Below are 27241 nucleotides of genomic sequence, written 5' to 3'. Positions count from 1 at the left end.
TCAGTCCACAGAATCACAGATGTCTTTCACTTTCTGGTTGAAGTCTTCAGGCTGATCAGCATACACATAATGACCTGCACCAAGGATAGCCTGGAGGACAAAGGTGAAGAAACAGGTCAGAAGGACAAGAAAGCCATAAATGCATAAATAAATACTGAAACTGGGGAGGAATATTCCTCCTCGAAATGAATATCCCAAACTTGGCTTCTACACACTGCTACACTACTGCTTGGAAAGAGCAATTCTAAAACTGAATCTGCTCTATTGCACCCAGTGTGTGTTAATGGAGTTGGAACAACTGCTGCCAGGAGGTGGTACCATACAACCAACAAAAGACTCCAAACATAAGGAAAAACAAATGTTTGTTTCACCCGTTGAAGGAACTCTGCTAAACAGGAATAAAGGGTAAAACCATTGCCTTTTCAATTGCACAACTTGTTGAAAAGAAGATTCAGGTAAACACAAGTCCCTGGAAAACAAACCGAGGAGAACATATTGTACATATCAAATTTCTGAACAATTCATCTCTTCCATTCTCTGCTCAAACAGTTCTGCAAAGCAGCTTGCTAGTTCTTTAAGTGTTCAGAGAAGAGACAGCATCTAAACGTTTGTACTGCCTTATTATCATCAAAATTATATTAGAAAACACTGAAGAACATACTAGGATAAAAGATTACCAGTTCAGAGGCTTACATTGCTGAGGATTCCCTAGCCTTGTGGAAGCAGACTCCAGTCTTCCCAATGAAACAGTATTCGTAAAGCAGGGAAAAGTCAAATCCAAACAATGCAATATATGGAGAAAAATACCCCATATTTCTGGTCTAGATTATTTTACTGTGACTGTGTAAAAAAACTAAGGGCTTAAGTAACCACACACATTGTGTTACTGCATACCACAACACATTGTGGTTACTGCATTTCTGTTAAAACTAGCATGAAGCAAGTCATCATCATACTGTAGATCAAAAGTGCTTGACTATTTAAATTTTATAGTCAGTTTGAGATTAATTTGTATTTAAATCTACTTTTCTCCTCCCCCATTAAACATTTCCTCTTCAGTCACTAAAAGGAAGCACACTGCTTTAAGTATGACCAACTTACAAAAAACAAGAACAAATCACAGTAATAAATAATAGAAATAACATACAATAAAGCCCTGTGCACTCTAGGAAGTCTCAGCATCAGTGGAACCCCTTAGCTCCTACAGTGCTGTGAATGTCTTTCAGTGTCTCTATAATTTCCACCACTCCAATTTACCTTTTATGATCTGCATTCAGCTTAACCAAATTTTAACTTGGTGCACAATGAAGTTTTCTACAGTGCCGTCTAAAAGCCACTGAGCAGACTGGAAGAGCCTCCTGAATGATACATGTTAATCCTAGTTACGCATGGTATGATTCTTAACAGTGGGTTTCTGTTACAAGCCAATTCTTGGGTTACGCAGTAAAGCAGCACTTTTACATCTGGATGCTCGCGTTTATGAAATGCATTTATGCTCTTTAACGTGCGTAAGAAGCTCAGTAACGATGTCTTTTCTCCATGATCCAGCTCTGATGTCAGCTATATCAAGATTACAAAATTTTGTTTCAATGACTTGTCAAAGTTAATATCACATTATATATTTCTGTGCAGTTAGGACTAGACATCAGCAAGAAGGCAGCTGGCACACTCAGACATTTTATCACAGCACTGGAACATACATGTATATTCAATTCTCGTGTCTGGCAGACATGACACTGCACGAGGGATACTTCCAAAACGGTTTGTTTTCATAGGAATCAACAAAAACACAGTGTGCACATTGTATTGAGTTGCAGGCATGCACGTTTGAAATGACAATGTCATACCTCTAAATAAGAATGCATTAGCTCCAAAGACTACATCAAGTTTTTTTGTAATGACTTAAAGAAAGATGCTTTCAAGAACCTAAGCAACAGGTTAACAACCACCTTCTTAACAGAAATTGACACAGACAGGTTAAAACACTTTATGAGAGCATCCTGATTATGCCGTATATATATGTAGATACTCAGACTGCTATGGTTTAAAACAGACAGACAAAAATGTAGGTACTTACCAGTCACCACACAAACAACTTGTATTAGCATGCTAGAGCAAAAAAAAAAAGTAAAGTAGAAAAGTGATCTTGTTCAAAGACCTGATTCAGCTTCTAGAGCTTTCTTATCTTTTCTTACTCTGAAAAAACAGACTTCTGTCTGTTTTAAGTTTGATCTAAACTTTTTTTCCTCTTTTTCTGTTAAAGAAATCAGAAGTTATTACCCCAGGATAAATCAAAGAGCTATAATTTCCACACTTGGTGCAAAGATCACACAAATATGCTTTGAACAAATTCACACAACAAGCTAAGCAACTGCTTAGAACTTACTATTGTCTTCACATATGACTTTGGTCTCAGAGACTGGATAGTGCTGCCAGAATTGCCATCTATGCATGAACGCGCTCCATAAACCACGGTGATAGGAATGTCTTGATCCATCTGTGGAATCCGTTGCAGCATTGGCCTTTTTGCCCATCCATAAGGAATAGTCATGTTCTTGAAAGCTGTTTCACCACTTCAAGGCATTCAAAAAGAGTACAAGTAATTAAATTTCCATTATATCTGTTTTTTCTTTTCTCCTTTCCCTATACCTGCTTATATATTTCAGTATATGTGCCTTTTGGTAATACAGACAGAACAGTGCACGAGGATGGGACTTCTGATTGTTAAGGAACACAGGTTTGCAAGCAATTTTCAGTATAGATTTTTTTTTTTTCTCTCTTCAGTACAGGATGACAACAACAACAAAATGAGATGCCAATTTTTAAAAGTTTTTAAAGAAAAAATTTTATTAACTAAACCGTAACAACTTTTGGTTAAAAATAGCACTCAAATTCTCAGAACTAAAACATGGATAGCTTGAGAGAAATAGTGAACTGTGACAGCTTCTACATCTCTCACTTTCTGAAATTCATAAAAAGGGCAAAGGTATTTTTTGTCTTTAATCCATACAGTAAATTTTACGATTTAAAATAAGCGTAACCTGTTGCCATGACCGTCAGAGGGAGCAGCAGGCCACCAGTAAGACTTCAAAACACACACTAGGAAACTCGCACTCACCTGGGCGACTGTACATTGCAGTGATAGATGTATTCAGTCACAGTGTTATCATCAAACATCGATGCGTATTTTCGTTTGAAATCTGGTCTTAAACGCTGAACAAGGCTTAGGCCTGTCAAAACAGAACATGCTATTATAGGAGGAGTCAGCAGAGAAAACTCTATCAGACTGCTGAACACATTTCCTTACAATCCTTCAAATACACTCCATTGAAACTTGTGGCTAACTCTGATGACTTCTAAAGCAACACTTTATTTCACTGCTTGCAAATCTTAGGAAAACATGGTGGCAAATAGGAGCTAAACATAATTGTTCTGAAGGACTTTATGTTGCCCCAGCAGTGGGACAGTTCAATCCCTACTGAATACACATAGGGAATATTGCTGAATGGCCACTACAGCAATGGAAGAAACACGCAAAGGGGATCAGCAAAAGGACTGAGCAGACACAAGTTTTAACAGAAATGCACTCTTTCATGATCCCAGTGCTTTCCTTTTCCTTGCTCTGACAGCACTGGGTATACCAAAAGCATTTTGCCTTTCAGAACCAAAAGGCATTGTTGAAAAAGCTAGGCTGTTTTTCTCCAAATACAAGTCTGTACTCATCTTTTACATAACAGTCTTTTTTTTCTGAAGGTAGTTCATCTAACTTGCATTTAGGTGAAAGAACAGAAGTCCTTACACGATGAGAAGGTGTAGAAATTTTGACATGAGTACAAGACATCAGTGGTGGACTTGGTAGCATTGATAGTCTTGATAATCTTAAGGGTCTTTTCCGACCTAAATGATTCTACAATTTTATGATTCTATAAAATAAAAGATTCAACATAGGAAAGCTATTATCTACAAAATAAAGCTCCAACCTCTCTCAACAGCCAAAGAAAAGAGGCAGGTCCTTTCAAAGGCCAGTTAAGTTCCCATTCTAAATCACTTCCTTAAGAAATATGTCTCCTCTAACTGACCAGATAGATCTTTGGGACAAGAGCCTCACAAAAGGCCAATCTGAGTCTGAGAATATTATTTACCTCTACAGATGTTGGCTTACAGTTTACCAGTTGAGTTTATCAACTGAAAATACTGTTGTTAATCTGTGCAATTACGATGATGTCACTTCTTCCCACCTGTTGCTGGCCACAGGCCTGGCACTACTTACGTAGACCGTGTCACAGTAATCTATTCTTTTGTAATCTTGGGATTAGATTATTGCAACACTCTCTTATGTATGCTTTAAATCAATTTAGAAAATAAATACACTGCAAGAGAAAACAACTTGCTTATGAAACAGAGATTTACTTTCTGAAGCGATGAAGATTTTGCAAACATTCTGCAGCTTGCTTCACTACCTGTACTTTCTCTACAGTAAGTTCAACTGCCAGACTTTTGTCGTTTTCTGAAAATAAGCTAACTGGAAACCCCTCAAAGAAAATGATCTCTCAATTCTGTTTCTCAGGTTTAGGTATTTGCCTTCAAGCCTGATTAAATATCCATGTGATACGATTGTGATACCCCAGATAACCCCGGCCACGTGCAAGTGCCTAACTCATAACTCGGAGCAAGAACAACCAGCCTTCTGTTGAGGAGCAGACAGCTGTGCCTGCCCAGCAGTTCAAGGACATGTGAATGCAGAAGGAAACTTGCATTTGGTTCAATACCTTTACTGGGTTGGGTGTGATGCCCATCTCACAGCAATGTTTAAGCTACCCTTCCCTAAGAAATACGAATCACTTAATTATACATTAAGTTAACGATAACAAACTTTTTGATCAGCTGGAATGAGAAATAGATGGAAAATTTTGAAAAGCAGTGCTCTCAACTTCAACTTGTAAGCAAGGCTATGCTGGGGATACCTAGACAGTTGGTCTGTTTCCACAGCATGGTTTTAACTGGGTTTACTTGCTGTGGGAGACAACTTCAGCTTTAGATTCTTTCAAGTGGATTGATTTATGCATACATTTGTTACTGGATAAACTGCATTCAATCTGTGCTTATCACTCAATATTTTTCAAGTTTTTCCTGTTAACCAGATTAGAAAGTTTCTAAAGTACAGAACACTCCTTGTCAGAGAAGCTAATTTTGTCATCCTTCAGAAAACAGCTGAATATATCAGTCTACTTGAATTTATATTCTACAGAAAGAGATTTAAGAAACAGGTGTAGTTTAAGCAAGGCCTAGAAATGCCAATTGTTTCTTTTCAGACTGAACAGTAAAAATGACGATGAGGTGATCTGAAAGTTATAAATAACTTGTAAGGGGTCTGAAGGATATCTTTTTCCTAGCCTCCCTAGGTGATACTTTGGTAATGCAGAGAAATGAACAGATTACCATCTAACCTGTAGTAGGAAAACATGATGAATTTAAAATTTGATCATGCCTTTCTCCCTACCCTCTCTATAAACCAAATCTGTAGTATTCTCATCATCTCTGCCTAGTTCTAGTACGGGAGTATATAGAATTTATCTGTCTCATCAGAGCTGTTGCAGAGACATAAAAATAGGAAGGACAGGTTGCTACTGTAACACAGGACACTGCCGAGACCCACAAAATTTGCTAGAGTAATAGGAAAATGGCTGAAGGAAACAACACAGTTTCAACTTCTTTAAACTCAGGCTTAAGGACAAATGAATTTATGAGAAATTGCAGTCTAATGTTAAGCAAATTTGGAAACACTATTTGTTAGTCAAACTGCATCCATAAGGGAATCTAAAAAGACTGTAACTGAAGGCAAGCAGACAATCTCCCCACCCTACTGCCTCTTTGTAAGGCTTCCCCTGAAGATGTCCACATAATCTGCCTCATTCCAGATGTAGCCTGCATTAAGTGCTTAAATTATCATAAGATGTTTCTAACAGAAGGATCTTGTCCTCTTGTCTGTAAGAGTTTGTTTTTCCTCGAGCCCTCCCACCCTCCCCTCCAACTGCAGGTGATATGAGCTTGCAACAAAGCATATCTTAATGAGGTGCCTGCTCCTTGCTTATGCTTAAGGCAAACAGCAACAGTTTTAAGAGTAGCTGAAACTCACCAAAGGGTCCTGCTATCCTCAGCCCAGCTAACGGATTAAATGGACTCAGTATAGCTCCTAGTGCTTTGATCCAGATTGGAATTGGTCTTTCGTGTTCAGCATTGTCAGGCCTCTCTGGAAAACCCCATGGCTCCACTAAGATAAGATGTTTGACCCTGTTGGCAGAAAAGGTTCAGAGTACATTAATTTTCCTTTGAATGACAAAGCCAGGAACTTGCTATCTGTGTATTATGCAATCTGGTTTAGTCACTTCTGTCACAGCATCCTATTACCTTTCCAATCCTTTGATGATTTTGCATCTGAACGCTAATTAAAGAAAGATGGATTGCAACTAATTTTATATAGAAATACCAGAAACTTGGAAGCTCATATCAAAATAGTAACTCATTATTCAACAGATACCTACTATCACATACATTTGAGAAAAAGATGAGGTTTTTTTTCTGTTTTTAGAAATGGTCAGATCTATGCACTTGATCTACATTATGTGAAAGAGCAGTTTAATTTGAGCAAAACAAAGGGAACGGCACCTGTTTCATGTAAGTAAACATTTAGACATCTATCACTCTTTTCCAAGCCCTTCAAGATCTCTGTTCTATGAAAAGATGCAATTTATTTGAAAAAGAAGCTTATCAAAGCAAAATTTGAACTGGACCAGACAGATCCAAAAAAGTGGATGTTTTCTAAATGTACTGCTTTTAATTCATAAAATAAACACCAGAGAGACAATTTATAAAATTATAACCCAAAGGAATCTCAGCACAGAAGGTACAGTAGGAGCCTCCAGCATACACATTAAATCAATCACTTCATGCAGTGAATCCTCCTCAAGCAAAAAAAAAAAAAATTTGCCTTGGTGGACTGGAATCTTCCATTTCTGTTTAATCCCCTAATAACACCTTCTGTAACAGGACTGTCCTAGATACTGCTTATACCTGAAAAAGTGACTTTTAATGATAGTTTTGCATATTTAAGGTGATTTTGCATGCAAGCTCCATCATCTTTACTTTCTTCTTTGTGTTTTCCTTCTCTTTCAAAGCCATGAGATTAGGTATTTAATACAGCAGAGTTCTTAGTGGCTAAAACGGTTTCAGAAGTGATTCTGAAGGCTATTTCTGGACTGTAATCAGTTGGGAAACCAAAAATGTGTGCCTGAAATGAGGGGTTGAAAAGGATTAAGTTCACAAAGATGTTTCTGGGCTATCAGCTCAGCCATGAGCGTATTTGCACAAAGAAGTAAACAAGAATGCTAACAGAGGCCAGGGTAGAATTTAACTATATAAACCAAGCAGGAGAGATTAGAGGCTAAGGAGCGTAAGCCATGAGGGGCTGTCCAGGACAACAACACATTCTGTGCGCAAACTGTTCCATTAAACATAACACAGAATATGCATACATAAAAACACAGTAAGCTTTCTGTCATGTTTTGTTTATTAGTCATTTCCTTCCTTCTTTCGGTAATCAATCCTAAAACATAAATTGGGATAAGGAGAAGCTGACCATAAAAATCGTTCCAAAGGTAATAGTCCAGAAGTTACAATATCTGGAAATCATGACTCCTACATCACTCCGGAATATGCGAAACGGGAATCTTTTTGGATTAACATCCTCAGATGTCCTGTGCACAATCTGGTACAACACGGTAAATTAATGAATCATCTAAGCTTGGAGAAACTGATCTCCTTTCCTAACAATATGTAACCAGAATCCCTTAAGCCTCTAATGAATTGTTAGATAATCTGATTGAAAGCTGCACTATATTTATCACTTGATTCAATACTGCCTTAAGATCCTATCAGTCAGTGTGATAATTTGATGGTGTTAGCTTAATTTCAACAAAATATTAGCAGTTGAGAGCACAAAACACCCTCAAATAAATTAACTCCAACTTAAGCACAGTGAAGCATGAAAACGTAGAAGAGTCACTTTCAATGTAAGTCATCAGAAGGCTGAAACAATATCCCACCCCACAGGGATGGGACAGTGCCATTTATAGATTCTCCAGAAGAAGGGGTAAGAAACTTGGAAGCAATCCCTACAAGCAATTACCTTCAGTCAGCTAAAAGTTGCTTTACATCCAAGTGGATAAGAGGTTTACATTCTTATCCTAAGTGTTTTAGGAAAAAAAATATGCATGGATTTACTTCAAAATCTTCAAATGAGAGAGAAAGGTGTACATATGGCATATATTGATATTAATGTAAAAAACTTATTCTGTGTAGTATAGTATCTGACATATGATGTGAAAAATGGACTTACGTTCACATCTTTTAGCAAAAGTCCACTAAGCCTATCTAGATAAAAACAATGTCCTTTATTGACACAGAACAACCTCACTTTGTGGGATCCTCACTCACCTCTGCCTATAAGTAGGCTACAGTGAAAAAGAGGCAAATTATGAGCTCTGAGTAAAGAAATGAATTAGCTGTCCGCCATAATGTGGTGCAGAAAGAGCTGATGTGATGTAGTTAAAGCACTGCTGCAGCAGGACTGTTCTTCAAAGAAGAAATACGGCGTGGCATACAGACAGTTAAAACAAACAGCCATTAAAATTATTTTCATATCGTCCCATTGGCACCAGGCTGCAAGCCTTTACACATAAACCGCCTGGCAGAATTACATTCAGAAGTTTTGCTGTTATCCATAGCAATGGGACATTTGGCAGGAATAGGTCCACTTTGTGTTTTCACAAACCAAGGTTTGATCAGAGATGTCTCAAAGCATTCACACACAAATACGATCTTTGCCATTTAGCCTTATTACGTGGCAAGGGGGTACTGAACAAAAGCAAAAGATGAAGGAAATAAAAGAAACAAGTTTACTAATCTGCTTACTTCTATTCATCTGAAAACAAAGCACATGATTAATACTCTTTGCATAAAATTCATTATGAAGCTTTTCTTCGTTTTTACATACCTTGATGGGTATTTTAACGAGTAAGCAGCAGCCAGGAATCCACCCAGGTTATGTCCAAGCAAAATCATTTTTTCTAACCCCATCTCCTTTCTCCACTCTTCTATGGATTCCACAAACTGATTTTCTGCTTCCCGAGCATCAGTATCAAAGTGTGGCCTACTGCTTCGTCCAAATCCCAAGAGGTCGAAAGCATGAACGGTCCTGTTTTCACAGAGTTCTTCAAAATTGAGAGCCCACATTCCAACACCTCCTCCAAATCCATGGAGCAGAACAAGTGGAGTTTTACGTGAAAAGTCTGGAGAGAACGTCAGTGTCCATATTTTGTTTCCATTAGCTAGATACACATACCGCTTATTGTATGTGCTTGTAATACCTGGGAAAAGAGTGGGGAAAACAAATGGCACTGTTAGACATGACTGGTAAACTCCAAAGAACGTCCTATCAAAACCACCGTTAGAAACAGAACCTCCCTCTCAAAGCAGAGCCTACAGACAAGTATAATAAATAAGGGAACAAAGAACATCTATTTCTATATCTGCTAATTTCAGCAGAATGCAGAAGTTGTATTGAAAACCTTTTCTGATTACTTTAATGGAAATGTGTAGAAGATCTCATTATAGCTATAAACCTGACTTACATTTTAGCATTTTGTCCTCAGCTTCTTTAAGGTGCAGTAGTGACGTGGGGCACCACGCAGGAAGCCAGCTGAACAACCATCCTAACCTGTAACAGGAATAGAGAATGTAAAGTCCTTGAACGTGACAACCACGTCCTGCACCACGTAATGGATTGAAGAAATTTCTTTCACTGCTCTTCTTAAAAGAACCCATGTCTTCTGCATGTCCTGCAGGACAGCAGGGAGCCATAGGAAGAAACATACTTTCTCTTGACTTTTACCAAGTGGTGCAACGATCGGGGGTGTTCTCCAAACAGCACGCTGTCCCTCTCCTGTCTGCATTTTATCAGAGTGTACTCGTCTGTTTCTGTCAGAGCAGAGAACTGCTTCTGAGAACCTGGAGACAGGAGTCCTCACACTGACCCCATAAGTTTGGCAGGAAATAAAGCACAATCATTGGGGTTTCCATGCTCCTCTCAAGTTCCCCTGGAACTCCGCCTGTACACACGCTTCCTGGCACGAACCGACTATTTACAGAAAAGCAACCTGCCAGCTTAACCCAAACTAAGGTGCAGATGCTAAATAAATTTTTAAAGTGAAAAATAAACAGGCTTATTTTAGCAAAGCAAAACACTTCATTACAAACTTAGAAACAAAGCCACAGCAGAAAATTAAACAGCAAATTCCAGCACCCCTCACAGAAGTTCCTTTCCCAGCTGTCACTTACTATCTCTGTAGTACTCTCTTGACCATGAGAGAAAGGGAATGACTAAGCAAACAGGGGCTAATTTTTCCCTTTTTATAACATGAAATCCTCCTTCCCCTCATCTGACTTCAGAGTGGCTCAGACTGCCTTTCAGCACGAAGGTTTCTATATAGGACCTCAAACTACTCCTCATGGAGAAGAGGATGAGGACACCAAACTCACACTCAATTTTCTTTCTTTCGTGTTTTTTTTTCCTACACTGAATTGCTTTCCAGTTAGTTACAGCATTTTCAGGACTGTGTGCTGCAAGTATAAGTTGCGCAAAAATCAATGATAGAGACTGTAAGATTACCGATGTCCAATTCCTCAACCTTTTCACAATGCATTGATACCAACTTAGTGACTCAGCCCTGCAAGCTCCATTCTCCCACATGTCAGAAGGGGATTAGTTAAGGTAATGCTACAACATGGTTTTCTGGCATGGAAGAATGCACAACGCAACTGCAAACAGCACTGTACTTAAGGGAATTTAGAAAGAAAGAAATCCAGACTTGATCAAAAAAGGATTCATCACCCAAATGCCACTGTTACTCAATATTCTTTACTTTTCTGAGAAACACACTGATATCTGAGTGATCTGTAAATAGCCTTCCTAAACCATGGGAGTGTGGGAATCATGTTGACGGCACGTGGATGGAGCACTGGCAAGGTGAAGGCTGTGTGTTTGCCCAGATGCCTCCTGCAATCCGCGAATGAATGGAGAGCCAAGATTTGCTGCCATGTTAAAATAGACATCTAACATTTTTATGAGGTTAAGGCCGGCACCTGTCAAGAGCAACTTCACCAGGAAAAAAGCGTCAATTTTGAGTCTAACAACATTATGGATTGCTCTGGTAATTTATTAAACATTAGTTATGCCACCACCCTTTTCAGGATACTTATCAGCTAGTTACGTGCTGAACTACATATCCACATTCAGAATTCTCAAGTCAGAAGCACAAAATCCAGCCACTATTTCCCTCAAGCCAAAACAACACCAAATATTTCTTCTCAAGGAAACCACTGATTTAGCAAGGAAACATCTTTAATGATTTTTTTTTTTAAGGAAATGTTTAATTTTTACATGGCAGCACAAAGATAATGCAGAGATATGCTCACAATGAAGAAAAAAATGAAAACTACAGTCCACAGTTTCAGCATGGAGGCATATGAATACCCAAGGAAAATATTTCAGAATGAAAAAGTTTTGGCATAGATGCCCATTCTTTCATTTTGTTAATTATCAGTACTGGTTATAAACACTGAAATTTTTACCCAGAGGAAATCTTGGCAAATAAAGCTGGCAGGCTGAAATTTTTGCAGATGACATCAGGTTCACAGGAAGTGTCGAGTGCCTGGGGGTAGGAAGGCCCTGCAGAGGGATGTGGACAGGCTGGAACAATGCACTGAGGGCAGTGGGATGAAGTTCAACAAGACCAAGTGCAACCCCAGGCATTGCTACAGGTTTGGGGCAGATGGCTGGAAGACTGAGCAGAGGAAAAGGATCTGCAGGTGTGGGTTGACACTCGGCTGAACGTGAGCCACCATTGTGCCCAGGTGGCCAAGAGGGCCATCAGCATCCTGGCTTGTATCAGAAATAACACAGCCAGCAGGAGCAGGGAGGTGATCATCTCTCTGTACTCAGCACTGGTGAGACTGCACCTCGAGTGCTGTGTTCATTTTTGGGCCCCTCACTGTGAGAAAGACATCGAGACCCTGGAGTGTGTCCACAGATGGGCAATGGAGTGTGAGGGGTCTGAAGCACAAGTCTGATGGGAGCGGCTGAGGGAGCTGAGATTGTTCAGTTTGGAGAAGTGGAGGCCCAGGGTAGACCTGATTGCTCTCTACAGCTGCCTGAAAGGAGGTGTGGTGAGGTGGGGGTCGGCCTCTGCTCCCAGGTAACAGTGATAGGATGAGAGGGAATGGCCTTAAGTTGCACCAGAGGAGGTTCAGGTTGGATATGAGAAAACATTTCTTCTTCGAAAGAGCAGTGCTGCACTGGAATGCACAGCCCAGGGAGTGGTAGAGTCACAGTCCCTGGAGGTGCACAAGAAACATGTAGATGTGGAACAGAGGAACATTTCGAGAGGGAAACGTTGGTGGTTGATGGACAGTTGGACTAGATGATCTTAGAGGTCTTTTCCAACCTTAATGATTCCACGATCCTACAAAACACTCCAAACAAAAATTATTTATGTAGTTCAGACTTCCTATACTGGCTAAACTAAAAGAGCAAGATGGATTTCAGTTAAAACATGACAGGAAGAGTTTAAGAAAGAAAACGATTGGTTACCTGTATTTAAGACTTAATCCTTTGTTCCACTTCTCACCCTTCAAAAAACAATTGATCCCATTGCTGGATGTTCTCCACATGCAGAAAGAAATTAACTATTTTATCCATTTAATCACTTCTCTGCTATAGGCACACTCTGGCCTATCAAAAGTACCATTTATTTTGCTGTTCTAAATATGTCTCCTAAGAGCACACGAGAATGTCCACTTAGCTATTTTAATTTAATATCACAGTAATAAAAATGATAGGTCATGTAAGAATGACCTATGTATTAACAAAAAGAAGCAATAGTTCTTTCAAGACAGATTGCTCACCAGCAACGGTGGTAAGATATGAACGAAAACAAAGGATTCCAGCTGTAGTTTCACATTTAAAACAAGCAAGCCATCTACTGCCAGAGAAGGCAGACTCCACTTCGATCTCATCACCTACCACTTTCCAGACACTCTCCTTTCTGTCTTTCTTCATAAAGAAGGAAAATGCAACAGAGGAATCTCGTATTTTGAGGAGTTATGAAATCCACTGGGCTTAGTTGCTTTCTGCATCAAGAAGTGTGAAATAAATCTGGCAACTGTCAACCCACATTTCTATCACTTTACAGCAATTGTATGTAGCAGGAGTTGCATATCAAATTACTCAACTGCCCCATGACGGTCAGCTGTTGGCTTATTTGTATGAATAGACAGAGCCCACCACACCATTATTTGCTATGCAATGGAAAACTAACAATGGGAAAACACACCATCTGGTTTAATTAGAGAGAAACCCTGCTTAACGAAGTAAAATGTTCCTACTTTGCTGCAAGGCCCAGATGGTTGTGAACTGCTTGGAACAAGAGTCTGCCATGGAAGTTACATAAGACAAAAGAGATGTTTCTAACTTGAATTTTCAGTGTTAGGTAACTTACAGATAAATAGCAATCCTGCTTTGCCTCACAGGGTGTGATATTCATTATCTCTGCTATAAATTGACTGATTTAAATGTATTTTGCCAGATTGTTTTTTAGGCAGCCCCATTCACGCCGCTCTGGCCATCAGACAATCAGTGAAGGCCTCACTGAGGTGCACAGAGATGTTATGTGACATTTTCCCCAGACACATGAGACTGAGCAGAGCCCAGCAAAGCATACAGTCCAAGGGAATGCCTTCCCAAACAGACAAGGCCCAGCAGGCTCACAAATACACTAGGCTCATGGGAGAAGGCAGACCAAAGTTCCTTATCTACAAACAATACACCTGGCAAACTCTGCTGGTACAAATGGGCACAAGCTCCTAAAAATCCTTACAAGGAACGATTAGGAATGCTACTACTTTTTCCTGGTTCAAACTCAGTGCACTATTTTGTCAAGTGTCCTTCTCTGGAGATATTAAAAATCCACCTGGACACTTTACAGTGCAACTTACTGTAGGAAACCTGCTTTGGCAGAGGGTTGGACTGCATGATCTAAAACAGGTCTCTTCCAACCTCTACGGTTCTGTGATATGAAAGCATTCACCTTGCAGTTTTTTGAAGACAGGTGGAAAAATCTGTTCATTCAAACAAGATAATTCTAATTTGAGAAAACTGTGAAAATCTTATCCCGGTCAATGAAGAAGTACAGTGTAGGCAGTTTCTGAGTCACCTGTGAACTACAGTCTCCTTGACTGAGTGAATCTCATATGTAAGCGTGGCCAAGCTGCTATGACTAGAATTCAGATGGTAGAACATGTCATAGCAAAGGAGGCAATTTTTCATTTATAAAACGTACTCTATGCGTACAAGAATAAGAAATGATACGGATATTAAAAATAAGTAATGATTACTGCCTGCAGAAGTCTAAGGGGTAAAGAAGCATTTAACTATTGCGTAAAGGATAATACTTCTTTCTCTCTCGACTGTTAATTTGAATCAAGTACTTGCTGTCAGAGCACAGCTTAAACTGCCTGAGGGGAACTTTCATAACAACTGAGCATCAAGTGGAGGCAGAGGCACGGTAAGTGCGATCCACCCATCCACCTCCACGGATCAGGTCAAATCAGATGACAAATGTGGCAAATAGGCAACTCAAACGTTATCATTCTGTCAGCTAGATTAAGGCTATTGAGCTTGGTAAGAACCAATCATATGCAAGACTGCTGATGGATTTGTGTCCAGTTAGAAATTCAGTGTATTCCTCAGAAAGCTCATGTAAGCTTAACTACTGCTGCAGGACTGTAAACATGTATTGTTGTGCTGAGGTGTGCACTAAAAACAGCTGAGTCTACGTGACTCCTAGTTTCTATGGCAGATTGCAAAAATGAAGTTCTGCCATATGGAAGGTACTCAATGACTGTTCCAGCAATTGTTGTCCAAAATTATCTGGAACATATACACAGAAACAGCTCACTCACTTTTCAACCTTGTAACGTAGCTACTCCTGTTAGTTAGGTGTATTAAGCTTAAAAACGTTCAAGAGAGGCATTCTTCCCAAGTGCAACATTGTTGGAAGTCTACACTGAAAATGGGAAAACAAAATTCTGCGAGAGAACACCATGAAATCAGAGTTAAGCAATGCCATTTGCTAAAGGATTTGTCAAAAATTACTGACCCACTGAGAGATCTTTCAACAGTGTTGAATATAAAATCTACTTCTTGCTACCAATTTCGAAATTAGGAAGGTAATTAGAGCACCTGGTACTAATCAGAAAACAGGCACTGAAATATATATCAGCAACAGAAGTGTAGAGAACAGTTTTGTGTCATTAATATCATTTGGACTTGAAAATTCCACCAGGAAAAAGAGTCAGGGCTCAGCATTTACAACAATTACACAACAATTCACAAAGGATCAAGGGAATGTAACCAAATGCCAGAGCAGAGTGCACATCTATTTTTGTCTTACAACAAATGAATGTATTTAGTATTTTTAATAGATTTTCTGCAGACAATGTTGTGAACCAAGGTTTTTAGCTATGGAACAAGCTCAAAAGCTTAAAAAGGCTGAAACACTGAGTGAACTCCCTGTAAATTATTTCAAGCTTTACCCTTAAAGCTTATTAGATTCAAGCTGATCTTTCAAAACCCCTAACCCTCTCCTCTTCCGACTCTTAGAAGTAATTCCAGCTATTTATACGGAAGAAAACAACATCAAATGCATGCAGACAATTTGCTGTACTGTTTCTGCCTAACATCAAGAGGAACAGCATTTGATTTTCATGCCATCCTGCCAGCACGCTTGTTACGAACATCAGTTGATTTGAGCTAGTTCCAAATTAAAAGAACTGTAACAGAAAAACAAGAGTAAACTAGTGGTAAAATCACTCAAACTGCCTCCTTGCTTCTGCACAAAGTATTTTTGAAGTACTGTGCTAGCAAAGGAATTTAGAACTGCAATTCTCTTTTCACATCTAGATATAATAAGCACCAGCACTCCTCTACGTTTCTCAAGTAACTTCCTCACATTGAAATACTGTACTTCAATAGAACTAGCCATGTATGTAAGTACTGTCTTGAATTGAGGTCATAGCACTCGTGTTTTACTAGAACAAATCCTACATACTTATCATTAATTCACAAGCAATGGTCAAAGACCATCGACAATTAAAAGAAAGGAGCAACACTACTGTTCTGTTTTCAATATCATTTTAAACTGCATAGAAAAGCAACTCACCCAGTCCTTTGAAATGCTACACACTAAAGAGCCCTAGACAGAACCAAGAGGTGGGCCCAAGCCAATCTCGAGAAGTTCTACGAGGCCAAGCGCAAGGTCCTGCACCTGGGTCAGAGCAATTCCAAGCACAAATACAAGTTGGGCAGAGACTAGCTTGAGAGCAGCCCTCAGGAGAAGGATTTGGGAATGTTGGATCATGAAAGAATCATAGAATCATAGAATCACAAGGTTGGAAACAACCTATAAGATCAACCTGTCCAACCATCTCCTCATCATCATTGCCACCACTAGCACTAAACCACATCAGGCAGCACATTGTCCAGATGCCTCTTGAACACTGCCAGGGACGGCGACTCCACCACCTCCCTGGGCAGCCATTCCAGTGCCTGACCACACTCTGAGAGAAATAGTTCTTCCTTATGTCTAATCTAAACCTCCTCTGATACAACTTGTGGCCATAACTCGAAGACTCAACAGGAGCTGGCAATGTCTGCTTGCAGCCCAGAAGGTCAACCGTATCCTGGTCTGCATCAAGAGAAGTGTGACCAGCAGGTCGAGGGAGGTGATTCTGCCCCTCTGTTCCACCCTCGTGAAACCTCAGCTGAAGCATTCAGTTCTGGGGCCCCCAGCACAAGAAGGACATGGAGCTGTTGGAGTGGATCCAGAGAAGGGCCAATAAGATGAGCAGAGGGCTGGTGCACCTCTCCTATGAGGACAGGCTGAGAGAGCTGGGGCTCTTCCTGTACCTGAAGGGGGTGTACAGGAAAACTGGGGAAGGACTTATATAAGGGCATGTAGCAATAGGAGGAGTGAAAATGGCTTTAAACTGGAAGAAAACATATTCAGAATAGATATTAGGAATAAATTCTTTACTGTGAGGAACAATTTGCTCAGTGAGGCTGAGGATGCCCCCTCCCTGGAAACACTCAAGGCCAGGCTGGATGGGGCTGTGAGCAGCCTGCTCTAGAGGGAGGTGTCCCTGCTTATAGCAGGGGAGTTGGAAAGAGATGATCCTAAAGGTCCCTTCCAACCCAAATCACTCAGTGTACGATTCTATTCAAATACTACAAATGGGCAAAACAGGAGTGAAAAGCAGCTACCAATAATCACAACAGGGACAGAGATCAATGTATCAAATTTAGGGTAGAGTGTCAATTTAAAATAGTCTTTCACTAAAATACTCTAAGAATACATTGTAGTGGAGATCATATGGGTGCTTTAGTGAAAATACCAAGAGAGACCCATTTTATTTCTTTTTTTTTTTTTTTTTTTTTTTGAGGAGCAGCAGGAATAAGTCTGTTTGCTGAAAATTTTCTGCATTTTCCTCAGCATCAGCAATTATTATAAAATCTAAGAGGTGAGTAGGATGTGGCTTCTTCCATCATCACCATCAAGTTTTCAGAGCATATTCTGGTTTTGGATACTAAAATAAAGCTAACAGATAAAACTTGAAACAACTCGAAGCAAAAGAAACAGTCAAAGATGACACAATCAAATAGGAACTTGTGTCAAACTATCAGGGAGAAGTAGCAGGTTGACATCTGGCTAATTTATGTCTAAGTGTTAAATTATAACACACTCCACTTCCTCATTTTGTTAATTTAATGCCTTGCAACACCAGAATACTGAGTGCTGTTTATACGACTGACTGTGGCAAAAATTAATGCTTCTTTATTATCACTGGCAATGCTGCAATTGCATTTAAAAAAAAAAATCCTATTTGAAGACCAGAAATTTTCTTTCTCTCATACATTCATTATATCCAAGCCCCATCTTCTTCTCTGTTTACTCCCAGAAGAAGTTTCCTCGGATGCAGAATGTTCAACAAAACAAAAAACAAAACAAAAAAACATTGGTGAAGAATGTAATAAATCTAACTGGTGTGTGAACAGGAAAACCTGCTTTTAAAACCCCAGTAAATTGAAAAGTAAACGAGAAGAAACAGAACTAGCAATTCTTTTCAACTCAAGAAAGTTTTAGAATTATTATTTATTGGAACTGTGTGTCTCAGAATCAAATGTGGTAACACAACACTAAATGACTGATACTGAATATGAAATGCAAAATGCATCAGGCACCACCACTGAAATTAGGATGACTCTAATGATTGTGGATTTACATCTGTGAGCAGGTTCCAATTAGTTCTCCTGCATAGTTCCAGATGAGCCAGCAGTCTCCTTTAGCATTTCAACAGTGATCATTTAAAAACCAGGAATATTACAGAAGCAACCATGGTAGTAGTTAAGGCAGAGCTTAAGTCTTGCTACAGGGAGGACAGCTGGGATAGAGAAAAGCTAAAAGTAGAGAAGTAAGAAGCAAAACAGATACATATTACTAAAGACCAAAATAAATGTTCCTTCTGTTCAAAGGATGTATAAAAATGTAACTGTGACATTTTACTACGTATAAAGTAAAAACTATAAAGAAGAGCACATTCAATTGAAGATAAAGAATTATGTATTACCATAAAAAAGAACTGCAGTTTCCCAATTAAAATTGGAAAAAAATAGGAAATGGGAAACTACGCTTATCATGTGAAAGCAACACGCTCTGCATGAGACTGAGAACAAGATGTAGTAAATAAATATGCATTAGACTTTAACTGCAGTTAACTTTACCTAGGAAAAGTTTATCTCGGGTGCCAATCTGTTAAGACAAGAGCCAGTTTCTAAAATAGGAAAGACAAAACACACTGACACACCCAGGCGTCAGCCCATCTCTGAGAAGCACCTACTTCTGCATTTTTATTCCTGCTGGGGTTGGAATGAAGTGAACTGGGAGACCTGAGGCCTGAATCTTGCCCCGCTGCTGTTGCCAGCAGGTCACTTATTAGCATTCCCCAATTTCATCCAACAATGTGATGCTTGAAAAGAAACTATGATTGACAAACTGTTTTAAGCCAAATAATTACAGAGAGCCAGCTGTTGGAGAAGTGAAGCAGTTAACCAGCAGACCTGTGCACTAATAGGGTGGGGAAAAAAGGCCTTGGTCAGGTGAGGCGGAGGATGGCAAGCTTTAAGGTCAGAGAGGCCATGGACACACAGTGCAATACAACCTCAGTCAGTCTGGACTTAACTGGGCAGGGACGTCTTGGGAACAACACTGGAGATCTGACTTCAGGAGATCTTTAATTGTGTAACCAACAAGGAACCTTTCATGCAGCCTTTCCTTCCTGCCCCCACAGTGCACACAGCACATCCCTCTGTGCTTCCATTTTCTGAGCAAGAGGAACACACGCAGAACCATCAAACATACACAGTGTGTGTGCAGTAACTGTCATTGCAAGGGACAGACCTTCTGCATGTAAGCAGAAGTCAGATGCAGAGGCCATAACAGCAATTTGAACGAGGTATTTCAAGGACAAAAATTATGTACTGGTAATTGCAGACAAACATCAGGGGTTTTCTTGTTTGTTTGTTTGTTCTTTTCCCATAATCCAAGCAAAGCGTGATCAAAGAATACTGCAGTCCTCAGAGAAAGACCTTGAGGTGCATACTGCATACAAGACTCAGAGGTAAGAATTAGGATGTGGCACGGGAACAAAGTATCAAACTCTTTAACAAATGTCTGCTTACCATTTTCATGATGTGACCAAAAAAAAAAAAAAGTATTGAAGCGCTGTGAGTGAAAAGGAAAGCACTTTTCCCTTCAGATGACACAAGCCTGCACATGAATTCTGTTTAGATGAACATCGAGCCAAAGACACGCCATGCAATCCCATGTTGTGAAATTCTTGGATACTTCAGTATTATTAAAATAAAATGCTTTGAGAAGCTCTGCAGAATATTTCTAGGAAATGTAATGTACCCCAGCTCTGTTTCAACAAACAGCTCATGGTAGGTTATTGCAAAATCTTGCCACATTAGGTCAGAGGGAAAAACAATGCGTTCCTCTTGCACTGACTGCAACTTGAACTCTGTGTCCAGAACAGCCAATATCAAAATTAGTGTAGAAATACAGAAGCGAATGTTATTACTGTCTCTATTTATATCAGCAGTACTACGCAGGACAACCGATTACCAGAATCAACCTGAGAATGTAGATAAGGTAAAATGATAAACAACGAGCATTTTCTGGCTATTTCGGTGATGCTGAAGTTGACCATGATGCTTAAACACGCTTGAGCATTCAGGCTGTACCTCAGGCACATGTAACCTTGCTGGCTGCAGGAAAGATGCTACACCTGGTGACAAAGATAATGTGTGCAACACAGCTCTGCTGCTACTGAGGACTTACACCCCTCTTCCTCCTCCGCAGCAGGTTCACATCTGACAGGATGTGGCAATGACACAGCTGTCAGCTGTTTTCACAAACATTGTAAGGCACATTGCATGAAGAATTTGGGCATAAATGTATAATTGAAATAAAGAAAATGATTTTTTTTTTCTCTTGACATCCTTCAAATATTACATAACTTTCTGCTACTTCCATTTTTTTCACCCACCTACTGATGCACTCTTGCTGCCCTTCAGATATTGCATAACCTCAACATTTAAATACTATTTAAACCTTACTGGTCAGCTTTCTAATACTTCTTGTGTCAGATGTCTGCATTTCAGTCTGTCCCTGAGTTGGAAACAGAGTAGTAACAAGATCCGTACATAACAAGCACCTCATAAATCTGCACCACTGCCCACCCACACTCTATCCAGCTTATCTTCTGCTTATATGCACAACTTATATAACAACTTAAACAGGACATGGGTATGACTCTTTTTCCATAAAGAGCCACATAAAAAAAACATACATATAAGACTACCTAAAGCACACGATTACTTCCCTCCAAACATACCACACACAAACCACACTCACACCACTGCCCATCTCCACTCAAATGCAAGCGCACACTGAAGATGGATTGTTTCATTGCACACCATTAAAACAGCTTTTACATTGTGCTCCTTTACCACAGCCACCTCCAGGGCATGAGTTCCCTATGTCAGATTCCAAGAACTGGTATTCAACATCTCAGGCTACCTGTTTAGACAGCTCTTAGAAGTGCACAATCCCTCCCTTCCTCCTGAAACTGAAAGAACCTTTTGTATATGTGCCACACTGCAAACACTTCAGATGTCCAAAAAATACATATGTAAGTAACTTTAGAAAGAACTAGGAAGGTAAATGTAAAAAGCCACTGCATCAAGTGTCCTTTTATGGACAGCTATGATATAATTGATAAGCCTTTATGTTCAGTATAACATACTAAACATAATCAAGAAAGAAACTTCTGCAACAGCCTGCTAGCACGACTGACCCCATTTCTTTTTTCCTTCCTCATTGCAATACCTTTCTCCTTCTCACTTCAACATATGACTGGACTTTCTCAATGGCCACGGATCCTTCTGCTTTTTTTTTTTTTTTTTTTTTACAGTAAATATTTCAGGAGCTCCATTTTCCTTTATTTTCCATAGTCTCATACGACCCTGAATTTTCAACTACAATGCATTCAGAGCAATTTCCTACTCCACCATTCCTCACCATATTTCTTAGTGTCATTCAAGGTTTTACCCTTAAAACCCTCCTCTTTTACCCTCTTAACCTTATTCCAGAGTGACCTCATTTCATTACACAGCTTCCCTGACTCACAAATCTCTCTTCTCCAGTGACCTCTCCCTTGCTGTTCAACTTCTCATCTGGATCTTTCAGTGCCAGCATAAACTGAGACACTCACTTTTCCTCCCATGCCCTCTTCTCTCTGGCGGCCTATACAAATTAAGGAGAAAAACCTATTCTGAAAGACCAGAGTTGCAAGAAAATACTCAAAAGTTATAAAACAAGACAATTCAAATTTCCTCAACAAACAATTTTAATAAAAGACAAATATGAGAAGAAAAAAAAGGAGCTTCTTTAATAATTTATCAACCATGAAAGTTCCAATTCTCTTATTAATATTCAGAAAATGTGCAGACTGCAGAGATCCTCCTGATGCAGACACAGCTCTTTTCAAAGGGGAAGTTTCTACTGAGGCCCATAGGGCAAGCCCAATCAATCCAAATAAAATAATCCAACTCGCATCAGTCTTCTATCAGGCTCTGAAAAGCTTAGAGTATAGCCAAATCTTTGTAACCCTGGCAAAAGTTTGTGTCAGACAAAGATCCACAGTAATCATTATGACAGTCAATCCAGCAGCAGCTCCACAGCCGCTCACAGATCTGGAGTTGCGGCCCCACTTTCATTTCCACCAGACTATAGCTCTGCTCAATGACAGGTACTGGAATCTTTGGTAAAACACTCTGGTAACCCTTAGATTACAGTTGTCATTTGACACTTGGCAAGTCTGTCCTTTTTCCACACACTTAGCAGCAGGCTTTCTAATGCTGAGCCTTCAACCTGCTTGACCCCCAGCCAGTAATATCCTAAACATAAATTAAAAGCTACTGTATAATTACTATTTTTCTCCCAGCACTTCCCATTCTCTTCCTCAGCAGTAAGGAATGCAGCCAGATGACTGACAGACATAGTAAGATTTTTTATAAGGGATTTCTGTCATAACAGATGACTCAATCCGATAATCACTGAAGAAGAATGAGATGTTCTATGACAGGGAGCTCCAGGCAAGTCACTAAGAGTGTACAATCTTTGGTAACAGTACATCAACAGTACATGTACTGGCTGCAGTACACATAACACACATAACACACCTTAATCCTGGGACGGTGGTCAGGCCTGGTAGGACAGTGGGAACCAGGCTGAGTGCTGTACTTGGTCAATTGGGAAACAGTGGCTCCCACCGGAAAGGAACCACTAAAAGAATTCAGTGATGCTTAAAAAGAGGGGGAAAGACCTCCTGTAGCTTTCTGGACTGCACTGGTGTCATCTTTTCTTGTAACAACAAGTTTCAGGAAGAGTGGAGCAAATAATCCTTACCGTGCAGAGTCCAACCTGTGCTATTTAAACCTTATTAAACTGTGAAAGCAAGCCAGAGCCCAACTTCATGCAAAGATCTTGGCCAACATTGTGGCTTTCCAGCAGCTGTGTGCCAGCAGACCTATCACCTCATTTCCTGCTACGCTAAGGGCACTTGAAAGGGGGTAGGTAAGTGTACAAGCACATCTACCTGAAAATCCACTCCACAACAGTAAGTACACCCCACAGAACTGTAGAGGACCAACATGAAAAAATAAATTAAGAAAATGAAAAGAAATTAACAAATAAGAAATTATTCTTTAACTGACTGTCCTAAACATGAGTCAAGGATTCTTCAATAAACAAGAAAATCCAAAAAGTAGTCAGTACTGTGTAAAAAGAGGGGAGCAAATCATCTACTTCTATATGCTAGACTGGAAAAGCAGAACATGCTTGTTCTATTCCATAATGTGCTAATGAAGCTTCTGGAGGGGACGCTGAGAGGACATTCTTCCTCGTGCGGGGACAGGGCATGCACTGCCATGATCATTTTGTAAGTGAGATCTTCCTGATAACCACAGACTTTCCCTTCCCAAATTCATGCAAGGATAAAAGAAATCAAGCAATCTTACGGACACCTGAAAACCTCACACACACGCTTTGAGATGAGCACACAAATATAATGCAAAAGGCACTAAGCACTGAAGCTATGATAGACACCACTCTATCACTGAAAAGACAAAAGCATAGAAGAGGAGGCACCCATTCTTTCACTTCTTCCTGCACACGCACATTTATGCTTTCGTTGTCTCTGTAAAGACAGAGGCGGAAGGTCCCTGACCTGCTGCGGGACAGGCCTTTAGAAAGAGCCCCCTTTCTCCAAGGGAAGAAAGAAGAAACCAGCTTTCAGCTGTCCACCTGCATTTAAAAGCTAGATGATGTAACCAGCATACGCTTTACTATGATACCACTGAGAGCCGTCTTAGAATCAAGCATAAGTTCTGTGAAACCCAATAAATCATTCTCTTTTATTTCATCAAGCAGCTCATTTCAAAACTACAGAAAGAATTCTGCATTTAGATTACACACCCAAAGAACCAACATGCAAACAAGTTTGAATGATAATGAAAAACTAATTGTGATTACTGGTGTTATAGTAATAATTACAGTGTACAGTTCTTACATATTTTTCCAAGCTACTTCTTTGTGAGACGACATACCACACACAAGAAAACTGATGTTTCACTGAATTCTTTGTTTTAAAGAAAGTTATTACACTCATCTCAGAAGGAGAAAAAGATATTCAGTGCAGGGTTTTATTTCCAGATATGTACATGTATTTCATAGCTGCTAATACCAGTCACGTTTCAGCTATAAGCAGTCCTGCCAAATTCAGTGTGAGCTCTCAATAGTAGCAGAAGAATTACTGTAGCTGTGCCTCACAGGTAGGACTCTGCTTCTGCTACTTACACAAAGGAGGCTCAAGGTTGTGAACAAGTTCAAGCATTGTGAGAAAGTGACATGTTAACAAGCCATCACTTCTGCAGTGGAGGGCAAAACATTTCTTTCATTAAACTTCTCACTCTACCTTAGGACAACCTCAAGTAAAGCAACCGAGTCACTGCTATTCTGCCTTCACCACACTTAGGCAGTTACTAGATTTCAACGAATAGAGCACACTGCATGATGTGGTGAGTCATACTTTTTTTCCAAGCAGATAAAATAAACTTCCTATTTATTATTTAGGGTTTTAATACATACAGTAAGCCTTCCTCTCACTGCTACAAAGCCTCAAATTCAAAAGTATTCAACGTATTTCAATCACTTACAACTTTCCTCCAGATACAAAGTTTTGCTCAACTTGAGAAGTAGCAGAAATGCTAATTTTGGCTATAACTGAGAACAGGCCAATAAGAGTCTTAACAACCCAGAGTGCTAACATTCCATCACAGCTAATGTATTTTCTGAATTCGTGCAAAACAAACATTAGATTTTGTTCTGAGAAGTCCTAGAAGACTCAGAAATCTTCACTGAATTGGGAGCTTACTCTGAAAGACTCCACAATCAATCCTCTTAAAAGCTATCCTCCTGAGTAAAGCTTGTCAAAACTTGTCAAAATCCTCTCTGAAAATGTAGCCTATGATGTACCCTACCTCCAGATCATGCCGTATTACACTCCGGCAACCCCAGCAGCTTAATGCAGTTCACGGCACTCGGCACTCCCTTAGCAGCACTCAGTACTTGGTGTGATCGTACCAGGCAGCTAATACAGCTCAGGCTAACGTGCCAAGTGAACATATAAACACAACAAGTTGGGGCAGAGCTATTTTAAGGCTCTTACTCAGAAAACCTGTAAATCATCAACAAGAGGCTTTACAAGTGAGGTGCATTTTATGAATGTGAATGGATAAGGAAGAACACAGAACAAAGAAGGGAACTGAGGTCTCAGATGAGTGACGATGCAGAAGGTATACATAAAAAAATCTGTGTTATTAAAGACAAAGCTATTTTAAGTTTGAGGAAAGGAAGAAATAGCAGAGTTACAGACTAGATCAAACTGCACAGTGCTGAAAAGAGAAAGCTTTGAAGATCATGCTTGACAAGAGAGCATTGTGCATATGGTTGCAAAGGCATAACAGGGAGTTTGGAAAATACACATAGTCCAGTTCTGCTCTGCCCAAAGTGGCAAATCATCTAGGGTGAAATATCAAATCCCGAGGCTAGAAAAAAGGCTAAACAGAGACCAGGCAGAGAATGCAGATAGTCTGGAAGGGTGATAGAATAGACATGTAACATAACAACATGCAACCACAACATCCTGGATATGAAGTCATGAATGCACAGCAAAATTGTCAAGCAAGTTGTAAAGGAATTTTAAGCAGAATCCCTAAAACAAACAAACAAAAAAACAAAAACAAAAACAAAAACAAACAAACAACAACAACAAAACGGGAGAGAGAAAAGAAAAAGCAGTAAATGAGTTTTGGGGGATGAGGGGGTCAGACATTTCACACAATTGCCAATGAGATACAACATCTGATATTTGAAAAATGGAGAATTATTAGAATTTTGTATAAAAACTAGATACAGAATACACCTACACATCTGATAGAGGGGACACAGTGCATGTGTGACTGCAGCAGAGTTAGACATATTCTGCTCAAGTAATTTTGGGGCTAAAACCATAACAGAGTAAGAGACCAGCAGAGAGATGTTATGCGAATAAAGCAGATACACAGATAGGATATTCTATAGTAGGAAATAAGAGTGAAGAAAATATATTTGGGGCAATAGATGAGTACAAAAACAGCTCTGTCTTAGAAGCTGAAGGGTACAGAGACATAATTCAGACACAGGGAACGAGAAGGCATACGGCAGTAAATAATACACGGCCAGAATCAGAGCAGGGCACTGAGGTGATGATGATGGAACCATTTGTACAAAGAGACTAAAGACGCTGTGTGGACACGCATAACGTCAGATGTTGTGTGGGGCTACTTCACATCAGGCAGCGGGCTGACCAGCGGCTGTAATCCAGCAACACGCTGAGGTGCGAGCCAGAAGTGACACACAGCATTAGAGCTATGTCAAACACAGCGCAGGCCGACGCGCGGCAGTTACTCTGCTTCGAGCGTATGTTGGGACAGAGAAACGAAAGGAGTTGGCGCGGAGAGCTGAGCCGGCCGTCCAGCTCCGAGGGAAAGGCAGCCGACCAGCACACGGCTTTGTGCGCTTTCCCAGCCGTGCCCTCGGCTCCCTCGCAGCGAGGCTCACACGGCATGCAGCCCACGGCGGCAGGCTGCCCGCACCGCGCCCGGGCGGACAGAAGGCGGACGGACGGGCCGCAGCGGCGGGAAGCCGGCAGACGCGTCCGCCGGGAGCGGGCGGAGCTGACGGCAGCGGTACACGGAGAGGTACGGGCGCCTACAGACCCCCCCACAGCCCGCTCACCTTTCGCTGGAGGCCTCCTCCTCCTCGGCCATGGCGGCGGCAGGAGCTGGCAGCGGGGCGGCGGCCGGCAGCGCGGCGACGGACAGCGCGACGGCGGCGGCACCGGCCAT

General features: G+C 40.3%; 1 protein-coding gene across 1 annotated transcript; it reads right to left on the bottom strand.

The window, feature by feature from the left end:
* Window positions 1-27241, bottom strand: ABHD5 (abhydrolase domain containing 5, lysophosphatidic acid acyltransferase; the record flags this gene model as incomplete). The annotated part of the gene is made up of 7 exons (XM_079538009.1): window positions 1-90; window positions 2387-2573; window positions 3119-3230; window positions 6137-6291; window positions 9053-9425; window positions 9690-9775; window positions 27132-27241. The coding sequence occupies 7 exons, from the start codon at window positions 27239-27241 to the stop codon at window positions 1-3; spliced, it is 1113 nt and encodes a 370-aa protein (XP_079394135.1).

This window comes from Tetrao urogallus (genome assembly GCF_951394365.1).
Source record: "Tetrao urogallus genome assembly, chromosome: 7".
Taxonomy (NCBI): Eukaryota; Metazoa; Chordata; class Aves; order Galliformes; family Phasianidae; genus Tetrao; species Tetrao urogallus.
This window is presented reverse-complemented; position numbering and strand designations above follow the sequence as displayed.